Source organism: Mus pahari, chromosome 14 (assembly GCF_900095145.1).
Source record: "Mus pahari chromosome 14, PAHARI_EIJ_v1.1, whole genome shotgun sequence".
NCBI classification, from domain to species: domain Eukaryota; kingdom Metazoa; phylum Chordata; class Mammalia; order Rodentia; family Muridae; genus Mus; species Mus pahari.
In genome coordinates, this window is record NC_034603.1 from 72,675,568 (window position 1) to 72,689,317 (window position 13,750).

General features: G+C 52.6%; 1 protein-coding gene across 2 annotated transcripts in view; it reads left to right on the forward strand.

The window, feature by feature from the left end:
• The window catches only part of Mrc2 (mannose receptor C type 2), a 60,587-nt gene that overhangs the window by 35,379 nt on the left and 11,458 nt on the right, over positions 1–13,750 (forward strand). For both annotated transcript variants that reach the window (XM_021212434.2, XM_029546185.1), the window contains exons 3-13: positions 1,913–2,086; positions 2,236–2,400; positions 2,621–2,734; positions 3,191–3,334; positions 5,790–5,978; positions 6,138–6,292; positions 7,492–7,599; positions 9,884–9,999; positions 10,373–10,521; positions 11,557–11,774; positions 12,661–12,803. In XM_021212434.2, coding sequence (XP_021068093.1) covers positions 1,913–2,086; positions 2,236–2,400; positions 2,621–2,734; positions 3,191–3,334; positions 5,790–5,978; positions 6,138–6,292; positions 7,492–7,599; positions 9,884–9,999; positions 10,373–10,521; positions 11,557–11,774; positions 12,661–12,803 — 1,675 coding nt within the window. The remainder of the gene's footprint in view (positions 1–1,912; positions 2,087–2,235; positions 2,401–2,620; positions 2,735–3,190; positions 3,335–5,789; positions 5,979–6,137; positions 6,293–7,491; positions 7,600–9,883; positions 10,000–10,372; positions 10,522–11,556; positions 11,775–12,660; positions 12,804–13,750) is intronic.

Consider the following 13,750-nt stretch of genomic DNA (forward strand, 5'->3'; position numbering starts at 1 on the left):
GGCAGAGGCAGAGGCAGAGGCTGAGGCAGAGGCAGAGGCAGAGGCAGAGGTAGAGGCAGATAGATCTATGAGCTTGAAGCCAGCCTGGTCTACAGAGCAAGTTTCAGGAGAAACACTGAGAAACACTGTCTTGGATAATAAACAAACAAACAGACAGAAAGACAGATAAACAGACAGACAGATCTATCATACATAGATAACCCAGATGGCAAAAAATCAGAAGCAAACATTGCAAATAAAATTATAATCCCATAAAATGGAGGATAGCTGGTTTCTTAGGAGTTGTGACCTTTTTTTTAATTTTCTCCTCTGAAATGTAAATCGTCAACAGGAGAAGGAAACATTGCAGTCTTGAGACTGGAGACACCCAACAGGGGCATAGAGGTCGGTGCTGCATCTAGTATCTACAGGCACATACTTGCATTGGAATACATACCTGCTATATGTAAATACCCATGTATGGGTGTGCACACAAATAAAATTAAAAATTTGGGGTCAGCTAGGTGGATCAGTGGATAAAGGTGTCTGCTGCTAGGGACCTACATGGTAGAAATAGCAAACTCCTGAAAGGTGCCCTATCTCACCCCCCCCCACACACACACACAGACATACCACGTAGACTCACAGACTCACTCACACAGACATACCACATAGACTAGACTCGCACACTCATACACACCACAGACACACCAAATAAACGAATAAATAAGTAAATGTAATTAAAAATTTGAAGATTAAAGAGCAAAAATCAAGAAAATTTCAAAATTAGCTTGTAGCCTCCCATAAAGTGGCAGAGTACACACAGGCAAGGGTTCTCCCTATGCCCAGGGAAAGTGGCATTATGACAGGAAATGGGGTGGCTATGGAGGCTAATCTGATTATTCTGGTAAAAGGCTAACGCTATAAAGAGGATTGCCCTGAGCCTCCAGTGTGTTAAGCCCAGTTAAGGGCCTTAGAGCGTGGTGACTTTTAAGACATGGTAGGCATTGTGGCTCAGGCTTCAGTGAGGCAGGAGCACTAAGGCCAGCCTTGACTATGCCGTGCATTGGAGTCCAACCTGGGCTATGTCTCAAAGAGAGGGGGGAAGAAAGTGGGTCTGCAAGCATTTTGGACTGAGAGGAGATAGGAGAAGTGGCTAAGAAAGTCACTCCTAAGCTGTACTCATCAGGTGACAATAGAAACGTGTCATCGGTGCTGGTGAGATGGCTTCATGCATGAAGGTAACTTGTTGCCAAACCTGACAACCGGGGACGCCCGTAGTGGAAGGAGAGAGCCAGCAGCCAAAAGTTGCCCTTTGACCTTTATATATTATGTGTCTCCCCTCCCCATGAAAAAATGCAATCAATTTTTTAAAATCCTGATAGCGTATTAAAATAATGAAAAGAACTTAAGATTATACTGCTTATAAAAAGCGATGGCCTAAAGTTAAGTGCCTTCGCCTCCCACTCACTCTCCAGAGCGATCTTGTGGCAGCACCACACAGGTTTTGTAGGTAGTTAATGGGGATCTTAGTCACTCAAGAGCTCGTCACCGGATCCATCATTGAACCTTTGTCCTGGAAAGACACTCATGTTCCAAGATAGACCGTTTAGGGACATCCTGGAGCCTTGGTGGCGTGGCTAGCTGGCTCAGCTCTCGATGGCACCAAAAAGGCATTGGAAGAGTTGGGAATCTCCTCCTAGAGGGTTGTGCGGTAGGTCTGTCCCACGTCCCTCAGCTGTCCCAATAGCAAGAGTTGGTTCTCTTTAAAGCCATTGTCTGGTGCCATCGCCTCTGACCCCTTGACTCCCCAGACCCCTGCTTTCTCCTGTAGTCCCATTCTCCTGGGTTCTAGGAGGATTTCCCTGAGGGGTGAGGTGGGATGGACCTGTGGGGGCTCCAGGCACCAAGGCATACCTCTCTTCCCCTGTAGAGGTCTACACCATCCAGGGAAACTCCCACGGAAAGCCGTGCACTATCCCCTTCAAATACGACAACCAGTGGTTCCACGGCTGCACCAGCACTGGCCGGGAAGACGGGCACCTGTGGTGTGCCACCACCCAGGACTACGGCAAAGATGAACGCTGGGGCTTCTGCCCCATCAAGAGTGAGAAGCCCTGGAGGGGGGGCTGGTGAAGAGGAGCTGAGGTGGGGGTGGGGGAGACTCAGAGAGGGCTGAGGAACGTTCGCGAACGGATGGATGGTGTAGCTTGTGGGAGTTGTGGAGGGTCTATGGTCCGTCTGTGGTGGTGGCAGGTAACGACTGTGAGACCTTCTGGGACAAAGACCAGCTGACTGACAGCTGTTACCAGTTTAACTTCCAATCCACACTGTCCTGGAGAGAGGCCTGGGCCAGCTGCGAGCAACAAGGCGCAGACTTGCTAAGCATCACGGAGATTCACGAGCAGACCTACATCAATGGTGAGGTGAAGGGCAGCCCCCTGTGGCTGAGGTCTGACCCATGCGGGGGATGGGGGGACACCGGGAAGTCTGAGATCAGCCCCTCCTCCTCCCACCACAAGACAGGACACACACCACCACCACCCCTGCCCCACACACTCTTCCATCTTGGGGCGGGCAGGTGGGGAGAGAGAGGTGGTGGGCAGGGATTCCCTTTCTCAGGAAGCGCTCTTTCTGACAGGACTCCTCACGGGCTACAGCTCTACGCTATGGATTGGCCTCAATGACCTGGACACCAGCGGAGGCTGGCAGTGGTCAGACAAGTCAGCCCTCAAGTACCTCAACTGGGAGAGTGGTGAGGCATGGGGAGCCCATGGACACTGGGCTTCCTTCTATCCTACCCTAGAGGTGGGAAGTCTGGGTTTCCGCCCTCTTCTGGAATGGCCCCCTAGCCTGTGAAGTGCCATGGTATGAAATGGGAACTGCGTCTGCCCTCTCAGGTAGCTGAGTCCTGGTCCAGGGCTTGGTGACCGGATCTGGTTTTAGTCTCGTTCATAGCTCTTAGACACATAGCTGCACCCATAAACCCAGGGCCAGGGAGATAAGAGCTAAAGTTTACATTGCTCATTAAGGGGTTCAGTGTGGCATGACCCAGGGGTACAATATACAAGGTTGGATGGAGGCTGGGCTTCTCTGGCTAATGCCGACATCCCGGGGAGTGGAGGGAGAGAAGAGGCCCAGAAGAGGGCTTGGGAGGGACACAATTTGAGCTTCCCTCTCCTGGGGTGCTGGCACCCTGCCTGACCCACAGATCAGCCGGACAACCCAGGTGAGGAGAACTGTGGAGTGATCCGGACCGAGTCCTCAGGCGGCTGGCAGAACCATGACTGCAGCATCGCCCTGCCCTATGTTTGCAAGAAGAAACCCAACGCCACAGCCGAGCCCATCCAACCAGGTGAGCCGGGTCACAAAGGGCTAAGGACATCAGGGTCCCAGTCCTTTCAGCCTTTCTTATTCTACAGACAACAAAGTGACTCTGGTTCTATTCATTATTCAGCTAGTCTGGAAACATTGGAATGCGCCGTTAGTCACTGGGTGAACATACTCTGGGAACTGTGTAAAAGGCTGGCAGTCAGTATTCACCAGGCCCGGTAGAGACTGCAGTCTGATGGGGGAGGGAGGTCACAGACACCTTAATACTTAGAATGCCCTGAGCTATGGACTACCAAAACCTGTAACAGACGGGAGCTGCGGTGAGTGACTGAGCGCCTGCGAGCTGAGGGTTTTGTGAATGTGATATTGAACTTGAGGTTTTCAGGTTGATAGTAAGTTTAAAAGACAGAGGGAGGGCTGGGGCAATAGCTCGGTTCTGGATCTGAAAGCATCCATATTAAAATAGAACACCAGGTGTGGTGGGAACACCTGTAATTGCAGTTCTGGGGGGGCAGAGACAAGAGGGTCCCTGTGGCCTACTGACCTCCAGGTCAGCCTACTTGTTAAATTCCAGGACAGCAAGAGATAATAATAATAATAATAATAATAATAATAATAATAATAATACCACCAATAGGAGAATGACCCCCCTCCCCAAGGAAAACCCCAGTTTGTCTTCTGGCCTCCACAAGCACACGTTTGTACCTGCACATACCCACAGAGGCAGAGGGAGGTGTGGGAGGGAAGTGATTCCGGCAGTGGGAGCTGCTTGTCGCTAAGGTATGGAGTTTAGGGAGAGCCAGACAGCAGCCGAGCAGCACCCGGAGGCCTGTTAGCAAAGTAGACTGGGAGGACCCACCCCAGATTAACTGAATCAGAGCCTACATTTAACAAGACACCCCCCTCCCTCGGGTGATTCGTAAGCAGGGCGTTTGACGTGAGTGCAGAAAGGCAGGTTGCAGCCGGTCTTTGAAGTCTGAGTGGGACTGGGTAGCCCATGGGAACGGTCTGACTGGGTTCCCATGGGAACAGCCTGACTTTTAAGCCTAGGAGTGTCTTGCTCCAAGGTGTGATTGAGAGATAAATCTGAAGCCTCCTGAGAAAGATGGAGTGTGGGGTGATGGACAGGACCTGCTTTGGGGACTGCCCCTTCCTGACATGTGGCCTTGGCTCTCTGGGATGTAGGATCCTTATTTGCACATTGAGAATGGGTGCATTCCTCACTTACTAAGTTAGTGTAAAGCTGGAGCCCTGGTTCGGCTTAGCCCAAGGAATGTCTCCACAGCTGGCATTTCCCAAGCGGTGTAAACAACAGGGGCCACTGTGGTCCAGCTTCTGTAGCTGTGGGGTTGCTAAAGTAGAGATGTTCAAGAGAAAATATGGCAGAGAGGGAGACAGAGGGGACCCTGCAAGGACTCTTTCCCCCGTGGCTCACCTGGGGAGCTTTCCTCCAGTCGCAAGGACCTAAACACACGTCTGTGGCTTGGATTTGCCTCTTGCCCCCATTCGGCACCCCAGATGTTTGCAGGAGACCCATTCTAAGTGAATGGCCAGTCTCACTGTGAAGGACGTGTCATTTCCAAAGCAGGGGAAACATTTCCACAGGACCCTTTCTTCCCTCAGGACCCTGGGACTTGACTAGCTACTAAGATCTGTCCTGGAGCTCAGAGTCATAACCACTGGCTAATGAAGGACGATTGCTATTTCTTGCACCGTGGAGCTCCCCTGTCCCCTTTCTCAGCCCACCCACCTTGAGGAGTCTCTAGTCAGAGCATGGCTGGGATACCCCTCAGGTGACCCGGATGGAGCTGGCCTCAGAATGCTAATCTGGGGTGCATAGGACAGGCTCATGTCCTCACTCCTGCCTAGACAGAATCCTGCCCGAGCTTGATTTTGTGGGTGGTTTGATGAAATTTTGTTTTCTTCTGCCAAGACCCAAGTGAGGACTTGTTCGCTTCAGTTGCCCTCAAACTCCAGTCCCTAGCAGATTAAACCCCCAAAGCACCTCTGTGGGTGCAGGGGAGGGGCTTCAGAAGCAGGAAGAGGTGTGGAGAGGGGAGGAGCTAGTGAGCGACTAAGAGAGGGCATGTGACCAGTCTGCCAGACTTTATGGGCCCTGCAGTGTTCCTGGCTGCTCACCCTACCTCTGGTCGGACTGGGCCTCACTATCACCCAAGGCTCCCTCCCTCATTTCTTTTATCCAAGACTGCCGAGGCCAACACAGAGGGGGTGCCCTGTGGATCTATTTGATGGAGGCTTCATTTATTAAGCATAATGTCCTTGAGTTAAGTTTGAGTGTCGTAGCAGGAAACCCTATTTGAGACACTCAGCCAGAGATGGTCTGGCTATATCTGCTATCCTGGGTTTTAAATATCCTAAGGCTATTGTCACGAAGAAGGCAGATGAGACAGATTAGGAAGGGGGGGGCATGACACCCATTGGATTCTGTCTGAGCACCCCCATGTGCCTCTCCACAGACCGGTGGACCAATGTCAAGGTGGAGTGTGACCCCAGCTGGCAGCCCTTCCAGGGCCACTGCTACCGCCTGCAGGCTGAGAAGCGCAGCTGGCAGGAGTCCAAGAGGGCGTGTCTGCGGGGTGGGGGCGACCTCCTTAGCATCCACAGCATGGCTGAGCTGGAGTTCATCACCAAACAGATCAAGCAAGGTGAGGGGCTGCTTGGCCTCAGTACTGGGTGGAGGCGAGGGTCGGATGTCCAATCCCTTCCTACCTAGGAAGCACAGAGAATCTTTCCTTCATGGCCGGCCCGGGGCTGACCGCAATGTCTTCTGCCTTTCCTTCTTCTCCTGCCCCCCTGTACTCCAGAAGTGGAGGAGCTGTGGATTGGCCTCAATGATTTGAAACTGCAGATGAACTTTGAGTGGTCTGACGGGAGCCTCGTGAGCTTCACCCACTGGCACCCCTTTGAGCCCAACAACTTTCGTGACAGCCTGGAGGACTGTGTCACCATCTGGGGGCCGGTGAGACTCTCCTTGCTCATAATAGCACCAAAGCACCCCCTCCACCCGCGTGCTCTCAGCGCCTCGCCACCTCCCCCACTGAAAAATAACTGTCTATTATCAGCCCTTGTGTATCCCAGGCCCCTCCCTTTCACAGGACCGCCTGGGAGGGTTAGAGCCCTACCTTCACCTCCACAGCTAAGTCACCTGCAGGGCTAGGAGAGCTAATTTCCCAGAAGCCTTAGACAAACATGGCAGGCCCATTCTTGGTCGCTTGCCAGCTGTCCCTTCCTACCAGCAGATGGCACCAGAACCCACGCAATGGCGTAGCTGGGCGAGCAAGGCCACTGGGTTCCCGCCCTTGCCCTCCAGGACCTTTCTCAGTTCAGGGTTCTCTCTTCTCAAGAAATCATGGATGACTGTTGCTTTGCCATGCCTTGACTCAGACCCAGGGTGAGAGTGGGTGGGAGTGGAAACTGAGGCAGGGTTTTGACAGAGAAGAGCCCCGAGGACTGGGCAGAGTCCCCTGCTTTCACATGAGGACCCAGGGCCTAAGCCGCAGATCTGTTTGCATAAACCGGTTCTATTTAAACATTTAAATGATTTGGTGAGCAGCTTCTATGTGCCAGGAGTCCCCTGATTCGTGGGATAAACAGATGCTGTGCTGTCAGGGTGGGGCGTAAAGGCAGACTCCGTGCTGACTGGGAGGCCCCAGGGCCCAATTCCTCTTCACCATCTGCGATTCAGGTCTGGGCACACCAGCCTTTACTCTTCCTGGTTCTTCAGTAGTCCTGGGGAATAAGACTTATGGGCTTAGTTTTCACAGCTCAACTACCTAAGATTATCCACAATCCAAATTAACAAGATAGAGAATTTCATGCCTGGTACCTGTGAAGGTCAGAAGATGGCACCAGATCCACCCAGAACTGGAGTTAGAGATGTTGTGAGCCATCTTGTAGGTGCTAGGAATTGAACCTGGGTCTTCCGGAAGAGCAGCCAGTATTCCCAGCTGCTGAGCCATCTCTCCGGCCTCTGAACAACTTGTTCTTTTCAGCTACCTGCGAAGTCTGCTGAACTAACTCTGCTCGCTCCATTCAGTAGCCCGGGACATAGAAAATGAGGCTGCTTGCTAGGAATCACACAGCAAGTTCAGGTTCAGGTCTAGAAAACTTGGGGGGAGTGAGAGATTTGAGGAGAGTCTCCTTGACCCTGTGTCCTAGGAAGGACGCTGGAACGACAGTCCCTGTAACCAGTCCTTGCCCTCCATCTGCAAGAAGGCAGGCCGGCTGAGCCAGGGCGCTGCTGAGGAGGACCACGGCTGCCGGAAGGTGAGGGTGTTTTTGAAACTGCCCAAGGTGGGGTCAGCCCCAGGGGCTCCCTGGGTGGGTGGGGAGAGACAGAGGAAACCCTGCAGCCTTGCCCAGCATCCTCTTGGTTTCCCAAGAGGGAAGGTTGCCCCTTCCTGAGGGTGTGTCATTGGGGGGCAGAGGGTGGAGTGGGGCCTTGGGGGAGAAGTAGAGGGACCCCCATCCCAGCTCCAGGTCTCTTTCCACAGTCGAACATGAGGAAGCCAAATGGTCAAGCCTGGTCTAGTCACTGTAGGAGTAGGTGGGGCAGTGGGCTGGCACTGTGCACCCCAGTCCTCTCTCTTCAGTGCACCAATCTGATGACAGTGTGTTTGACTGTCTTCTCTGGAGGAGAGAGGCCACACAGTGGGGGAAAACTTTCTCCCTCCTCATCCTTTAGCCCACTGGGCTCCAGCAGAGTTTTGGGTAAATGAGGGGGGCTGTGAGTTGTGAAGGAGGGCAAGTATGTGACGGGCCTTCTCCACTCTGTTTAGCATGGCCCAGCGAGTGAGCCATCTATGGGGAGGCTACTCATAAGGCTTTGTGGTCTTCTGTGCAGCCGCTCCTTGCTGTAGATCCTTCCCGTTTTCCTTTGGATTAAGCTCCAACGAAAGCCCACCCCTAACTGAGCTCTCCCCAAGAGGCAGGATCACACTTGCTGCAGGAGAGGGAGGGAGGCTGGCAGGTCTCCAGCCGAGGAGTCTAGGGGTCTGTGAGCTCCGGGCTCTCTGTCCTGGCGTGAGTACAGTGAAGAGGCGATTGGCGGCCAGCCTGGGATGCATGTGTGTGGATACTGAATCCAGGGGGAGGCGCTGGGAGAGCCAGGGGTCTCTGTCTAGGGTCTGCTTGGCATCTGAGGGCCTCCCCAATGGCGTGACAGCCATTTCTCTGCTCCTGGCTCTTGGTGCTACTCTGCACCTAAGGTGGTCACTTCTCTGGTTGACGAAGGGCTACCTGGCCTCCCTCCCTCCTCACCTCCCTCCCTCCCTCCCCAGGATCATCCTACCAGACTCCACTCTGCAGAGTCCCGAGGACCACCCAGCCCTCTCTATGTCCTCTGTCTGTCCGTAGCTTCTCAGCTTCGGTGTCCAAGACAGATGCTATTTTTTTTTTCTTTTTTCTTTTTTTTTTTTTTTTTTTGGTTTTTCAAGACAGGGTTTCTCTGTGTAGCCCTAGCTGTCCTGGAACTCACTTTGTAGACCAGGCTGGCCTTGAACTCAGAAATCCGCCTGCCTCTGCCTCCCGAGTGCTGGGATTAAAGGCGTGCGCCACCATGCCCGGCTCTATTTTTTTTTTCTTAATGTTGATTTTTTTATCTTATTTTTTTTAATTGGTCATCATTAAGCTTGTGCGTATCGTATGGGTATGTGGAATGCGCATGTCAGAGTGTGCGTGTAGAGGCCAGAGGCCAACTTTTAGGGTCAGTTCTCTCCTTTAACTGTGGGATCTGTGACTCGAACTCAGATCAGTGTGGCAAAGAGGCCTCTACCCTTTGCGCCACCTTGCCAGCACCTGGTTATTTTATGGATTCTATTTCCATGACTGTGTGTGTACATGGGTAAATGCCCATGCACATGTGTATATGTATTCATGTTGGGGCCAAAGGTCAGCCTCAGGAGGTTGGCCTCCTTATTTTGAGACAGGGTCTCTCATTGGACTGGGTCTTCCCAGTAGTTTAGGTTGGCCGAGCAGCAGATCCTCCACAATCCACCCACCTTCTGCTCCTTGACGCCGAGGATAAAAGCACAGGCGGCCACACCTGCTTTTTCCATGGGTGCTGGGGATCCGAACTCGGGTCCACATGCTTGCTTAGCAAGCGCTTTACCAACTGAGCCATCTCCTCAGTGCGATTGTTTGTGTTTTGTTGTTTTCTTTTCTTTTGTTCTTTTTGCTTTTTCCTGTACCGGGGGGGGGGGATTGAACCCTAGGCCCCACATGTGCTATAAATGTGTTTTTATCACTGAGGTATATGCCCAGCTTCTTGGTTAAAATGCTACTTGTTTCTCGGAGCCACACCTTAGGCAGGTCCATCAGCTACCCACAGCAGTGTTTCCACCCTGATCCAACAGTTGTGGGTCGTGGTAGGGAGAACTGAGAGTAACCAGATGTAGAACTTAGTACAGGCATTACTCTCTGGCACCAAACCAGTCCCCTCTGTCCTCACACAGACAGCGGCATCCTGATGTGACCCCTGCTCAAGCATTGGCAGGTAAGGTGGGATCTTCCCCCCACAGACACCCTTCTTCTGCCCTCTCTCTTGAGCCAGGGTTGGACGTGGCATAGCCCATCCTGCTACTGGCTGGGAGAGGACCAAGTGACCTACAGTGATGCCCGGCGCCTGTGTACTGACCATGGCTCTCAGCTGGTCACCATCACCAACAGGTAGAGAGGGTGGACGGAAGTCCTGGCCAGCCCTCTCCCACGACCTGGGCTGATGGGATGATATCCTGGCATCCTGCCCAGAGGGACCCAGCATCCTTTGAGCATTGGTGTACCCCAGACTCAGTAGTTAAGCTATCCCAGGGTAGGGTAGGAGAGGGATAGATGGTTCAGGTTTGGACTGAATGGCCAAGGAAGAGTGTGGGCAGTACTGGGAGTCTGGCTACTGTGTGAGTTCTTTGAATCCCCATTTCCCTGGGCACAGTACTGGCTGTGCACAGTACCCGAGCTTCTGGGATGGGGTATCAGCCTGGTGGTCTGGGGCTTGTGGGCAGCCACTAGTGAGTGCCGTACCCTGACTGGCTTGTTTCTGAAGGTTTGAGCAAGCCTTCGTCAGCAGCCTCATCTATAACTGGGAGGGCGGATACTTCTGGACAGCCCTGCAAGACCTCAACAGTACCGGCTCCTTCCGTTGGCTCAGTGGGGATGAAGTCATATATACCCACTGGAACCGAGACCAGCCTGGTGAGCCCTTAACACCCTGTTTGACCGGCCTTGAAGCAGGGCGGCTGTGGTGGACCCAGAGCTGTGCCAGGACTTAGGGTGAGGCCTTCTCAGGAAGCTGTTCCTTTGTTCCGTGTGACCTGCTAGCTCTGGAGCCCGTGGACCTCCTCGGCCCCTTGGCACTGCTGTTTGCCAGCGGGGCCTTCTCGGAGCCCCATTTTCTTCATCTTAAATGGGGATAATGGTGTATTCCTTATAGAGTTGACGTGATGCTTAAATATATATGTAGCTATGGAAGGGGTCACATATGCAATGGGCACACTATTAGTATCTGTTCAAGTTTCACATTCATTGTCTTCTTTCTTTTTCTTGAGAAAGGGTCTCACTCTGTAGCTCAGGCTGGCTCTGCAGCAATCCTCCTGCCTTAGTCCCTTGAATACTGGGATCATAGGTGTGTACCATTTCACCTAGCTTCAGCCTCCTCTTCCTCCTCCTCCTCCTCCTCCTCTTTCTCCTCCTCTTCTTTCTTTTCCTTCTCCTTATTCCTCTTCTTCTTCTTCTTCTTCTTCTTCTTCTTCTTCTTCTTCTTCTTCTTCTTCTTNTCTTCTTCTTCTTCTTCTTCTTCTTCTTCTTCTTCTTCTTCTTCTTCTTCTTCTTCTTCTTCTTCTTCTTCTTCTTCTTCTTCTTCCTCTTCTTCTTCTTTTTTTGAGACAGGGTTTCTTTGTGTAGCCCTGGCTGTCCTAGAACTCACTCTGTAGACCAGGCTGGCCTCAAACTCAGAGATCCACCTGCCTCTGACTCCTGAGTGCTGAGATTAAAGGTGTGCGCCACCACTGCCTGGCTCAGTATTGTTCGAAACCTTCCTATAACCTAATGGGGTATATAGTGAGATAGGCTCAGAAAGGCTAAGTATCCCCACCCTGTCAGTAGTCATTGAACTAAGACTCTGCCTCATGCATCCCCCCATTTGAATGCACACACACACACACACACACACACACACACACACACACACACAGCTTGTCCCTGTAGAGACATGCTCTTTCTCCTTCTCAGGGTACAGACGTGGGGGCTGTGTGGCTCTGGCCACTGGCAGTGCCATGGGACTGTGGGAGGTGAAGAACTGCACATCGTTCCGGGCTCGCTACATCTGCCGACAGAGCCTGGGCACACCGGTCACACCAGAGCTGCCTGGGCCAGACCCCACGCCCAGCCTCACTGGCTCCTGTCCCCAGGGCTGGGTCTCAGACCCCAAACTCCGACACTGCTATAAGGTGGGAACACCCTATTGGCATGGTGGGGGTGGGGCAGAGGGAAGACAGGAGGAAGTTCATCTGGGGGGGGGGGCGCGGACCTGGGGACTATCTTGACTCTGAAGTGCCAGCCTCGATTGCAGACCAGAGTAATTGCCGATGAAGAATTTGCCTGTGGGGTCCGAGGCTTGATCTGTAGTAAGTGCTTAGTAGATGTGTGAAGAGTTGAGGGAGCCAGACCTGAGAGTGTTCTTCAGAACCCCCAGGGAGCCCATTTAAAAGAGACTCTTCTAGCACAGCATGGGCAAGACTGTGTGTTCTATCCCTAGAACCTCTTCTGGGTGCCAAGCGGAGGTTTGGATTTGAAAGGTCTGGGTAAGGCCTGGTGATTTGCCAAGCTTGGGAGCCAATAGTCCGTTTTTTGTTGTTTGAAATTTTAGGATTTGCATTTGAGACAGGGTCCTGCCCTGCAGAAGTCAGGCTAGCCTCAGCTCTTGGCAGTCCTGCTTTAGCCTCCCAAGTGCTGATACAGGCATAAGCTGCTATGTCCAGCTTCTCTTGTGTAGCCTAGGCTGGCCTCAAACTCACTAATGTGGTTGAGGATAACCTTGAACTTCTGACCTTTCGCCTCTACTTCCCAAAATACTAGGTTTGCATGTATCGGCCACAATGCCTGGCTTCCAAGGCCTTTTATATAGAAACTGAAGCCCAGGGGGAAAACGTCCTGCCTTCAGTCAGTTGTGGCTCTGCTGGGATTAGAGCCCAACTGAAAGTCTGAAGATGGACTCTTGCCAGGAGCTGACAGTGTCATTTGCCTTCCTGAGATAGAATTGTCTTTAGTATGAGGAGGTGGCAGATGCCCCCTGGCCCATGGCCATAGCTTAGACAGCTGGCTCTGCTCCTGCAGGTGTTCAGCTCAGAGCGGCTGCAGGAGAAGAAGAGCTGGATCCAGGCCCTGGGGGTCTGCCGGGAGTTGGGGGCCCAGCTGCTGAGTCTGGCCAGCTATGAGGAGGAGCGCTTTGTGACCCACATGCTCAACAAGATCTTTGGGTACAGAATGGGCGTGGTGGCCTGCACTTGGGTGGGGGCAGGCATGGCTGCCAGATTCTGGGTTCTGTCACGCTTGGGGTCAGAAGGCGGGGCGTTGATGCGTCTGTCAATCGTGCCAGCACCATCCTGTTTCCTTCAAGTTGCCATGGTCCCCTGGGATCTTGGTTGGATGCACAGGGGTAACCCACGTGTAGGAGACCCTGTTGCTAAGCAGCCAGCAACGTCCTTGCAGACACAGTTCCCATCTCAGGTCCACCACCCCCACTCCTCGAGACCCACCCCCTCAATAAACCATCCTGAGAGACAAGGAGAAAAGCTGAAACTGTTCAGGCAAGGGGTGAGGAATGGGTCCAGATCCCATCTTTGCCACGGAGGCTCTGAGGACTGTAATTTATGGCACGTGGCGTTATAATCAATTCCTATCAGTGAAAAAAAAATTTTTTTCCAAGTGGACCCAGGCTCCCTGAGATCTTCATTTTGGGGTCATTTCCTCCCAGTGGTCAGGGTTTTATCGCCTGGCTGGTAACTACGGCAACGCGTGTTCACCAGTCTTTTCAGCTCATCACGTGGATGCTTTTCACATCCCGGCACCCTGTTCCTCACGCATCCCCAGTGTTCTCATGTTGGACTCCTGAGTGAGGTTGTGTGTTCAGTGTCACAGTGGGTCCGTGATGAAGCATGGTCCAAAGCCAGGTTTTCTGAGTTCCAGATCCTTACATTTCTCCCACCCCCATAGGCCAGCAACCTCCTAAATTCCCCAAGCAAAAGAGCATAGCAGATGCCTGCAGACGGGCTGTCTCGGAAGGTCAAGGGCCAGAGAGGCAGGCTACTGATTTCTGAGTTAAGCAGGGCACCTGCTCCAGCTCGCCTTGTCTCTAGGAAGGGAATTTCAGAGAAAACACACACACACACACACACACACACACACACACACACACACACACACA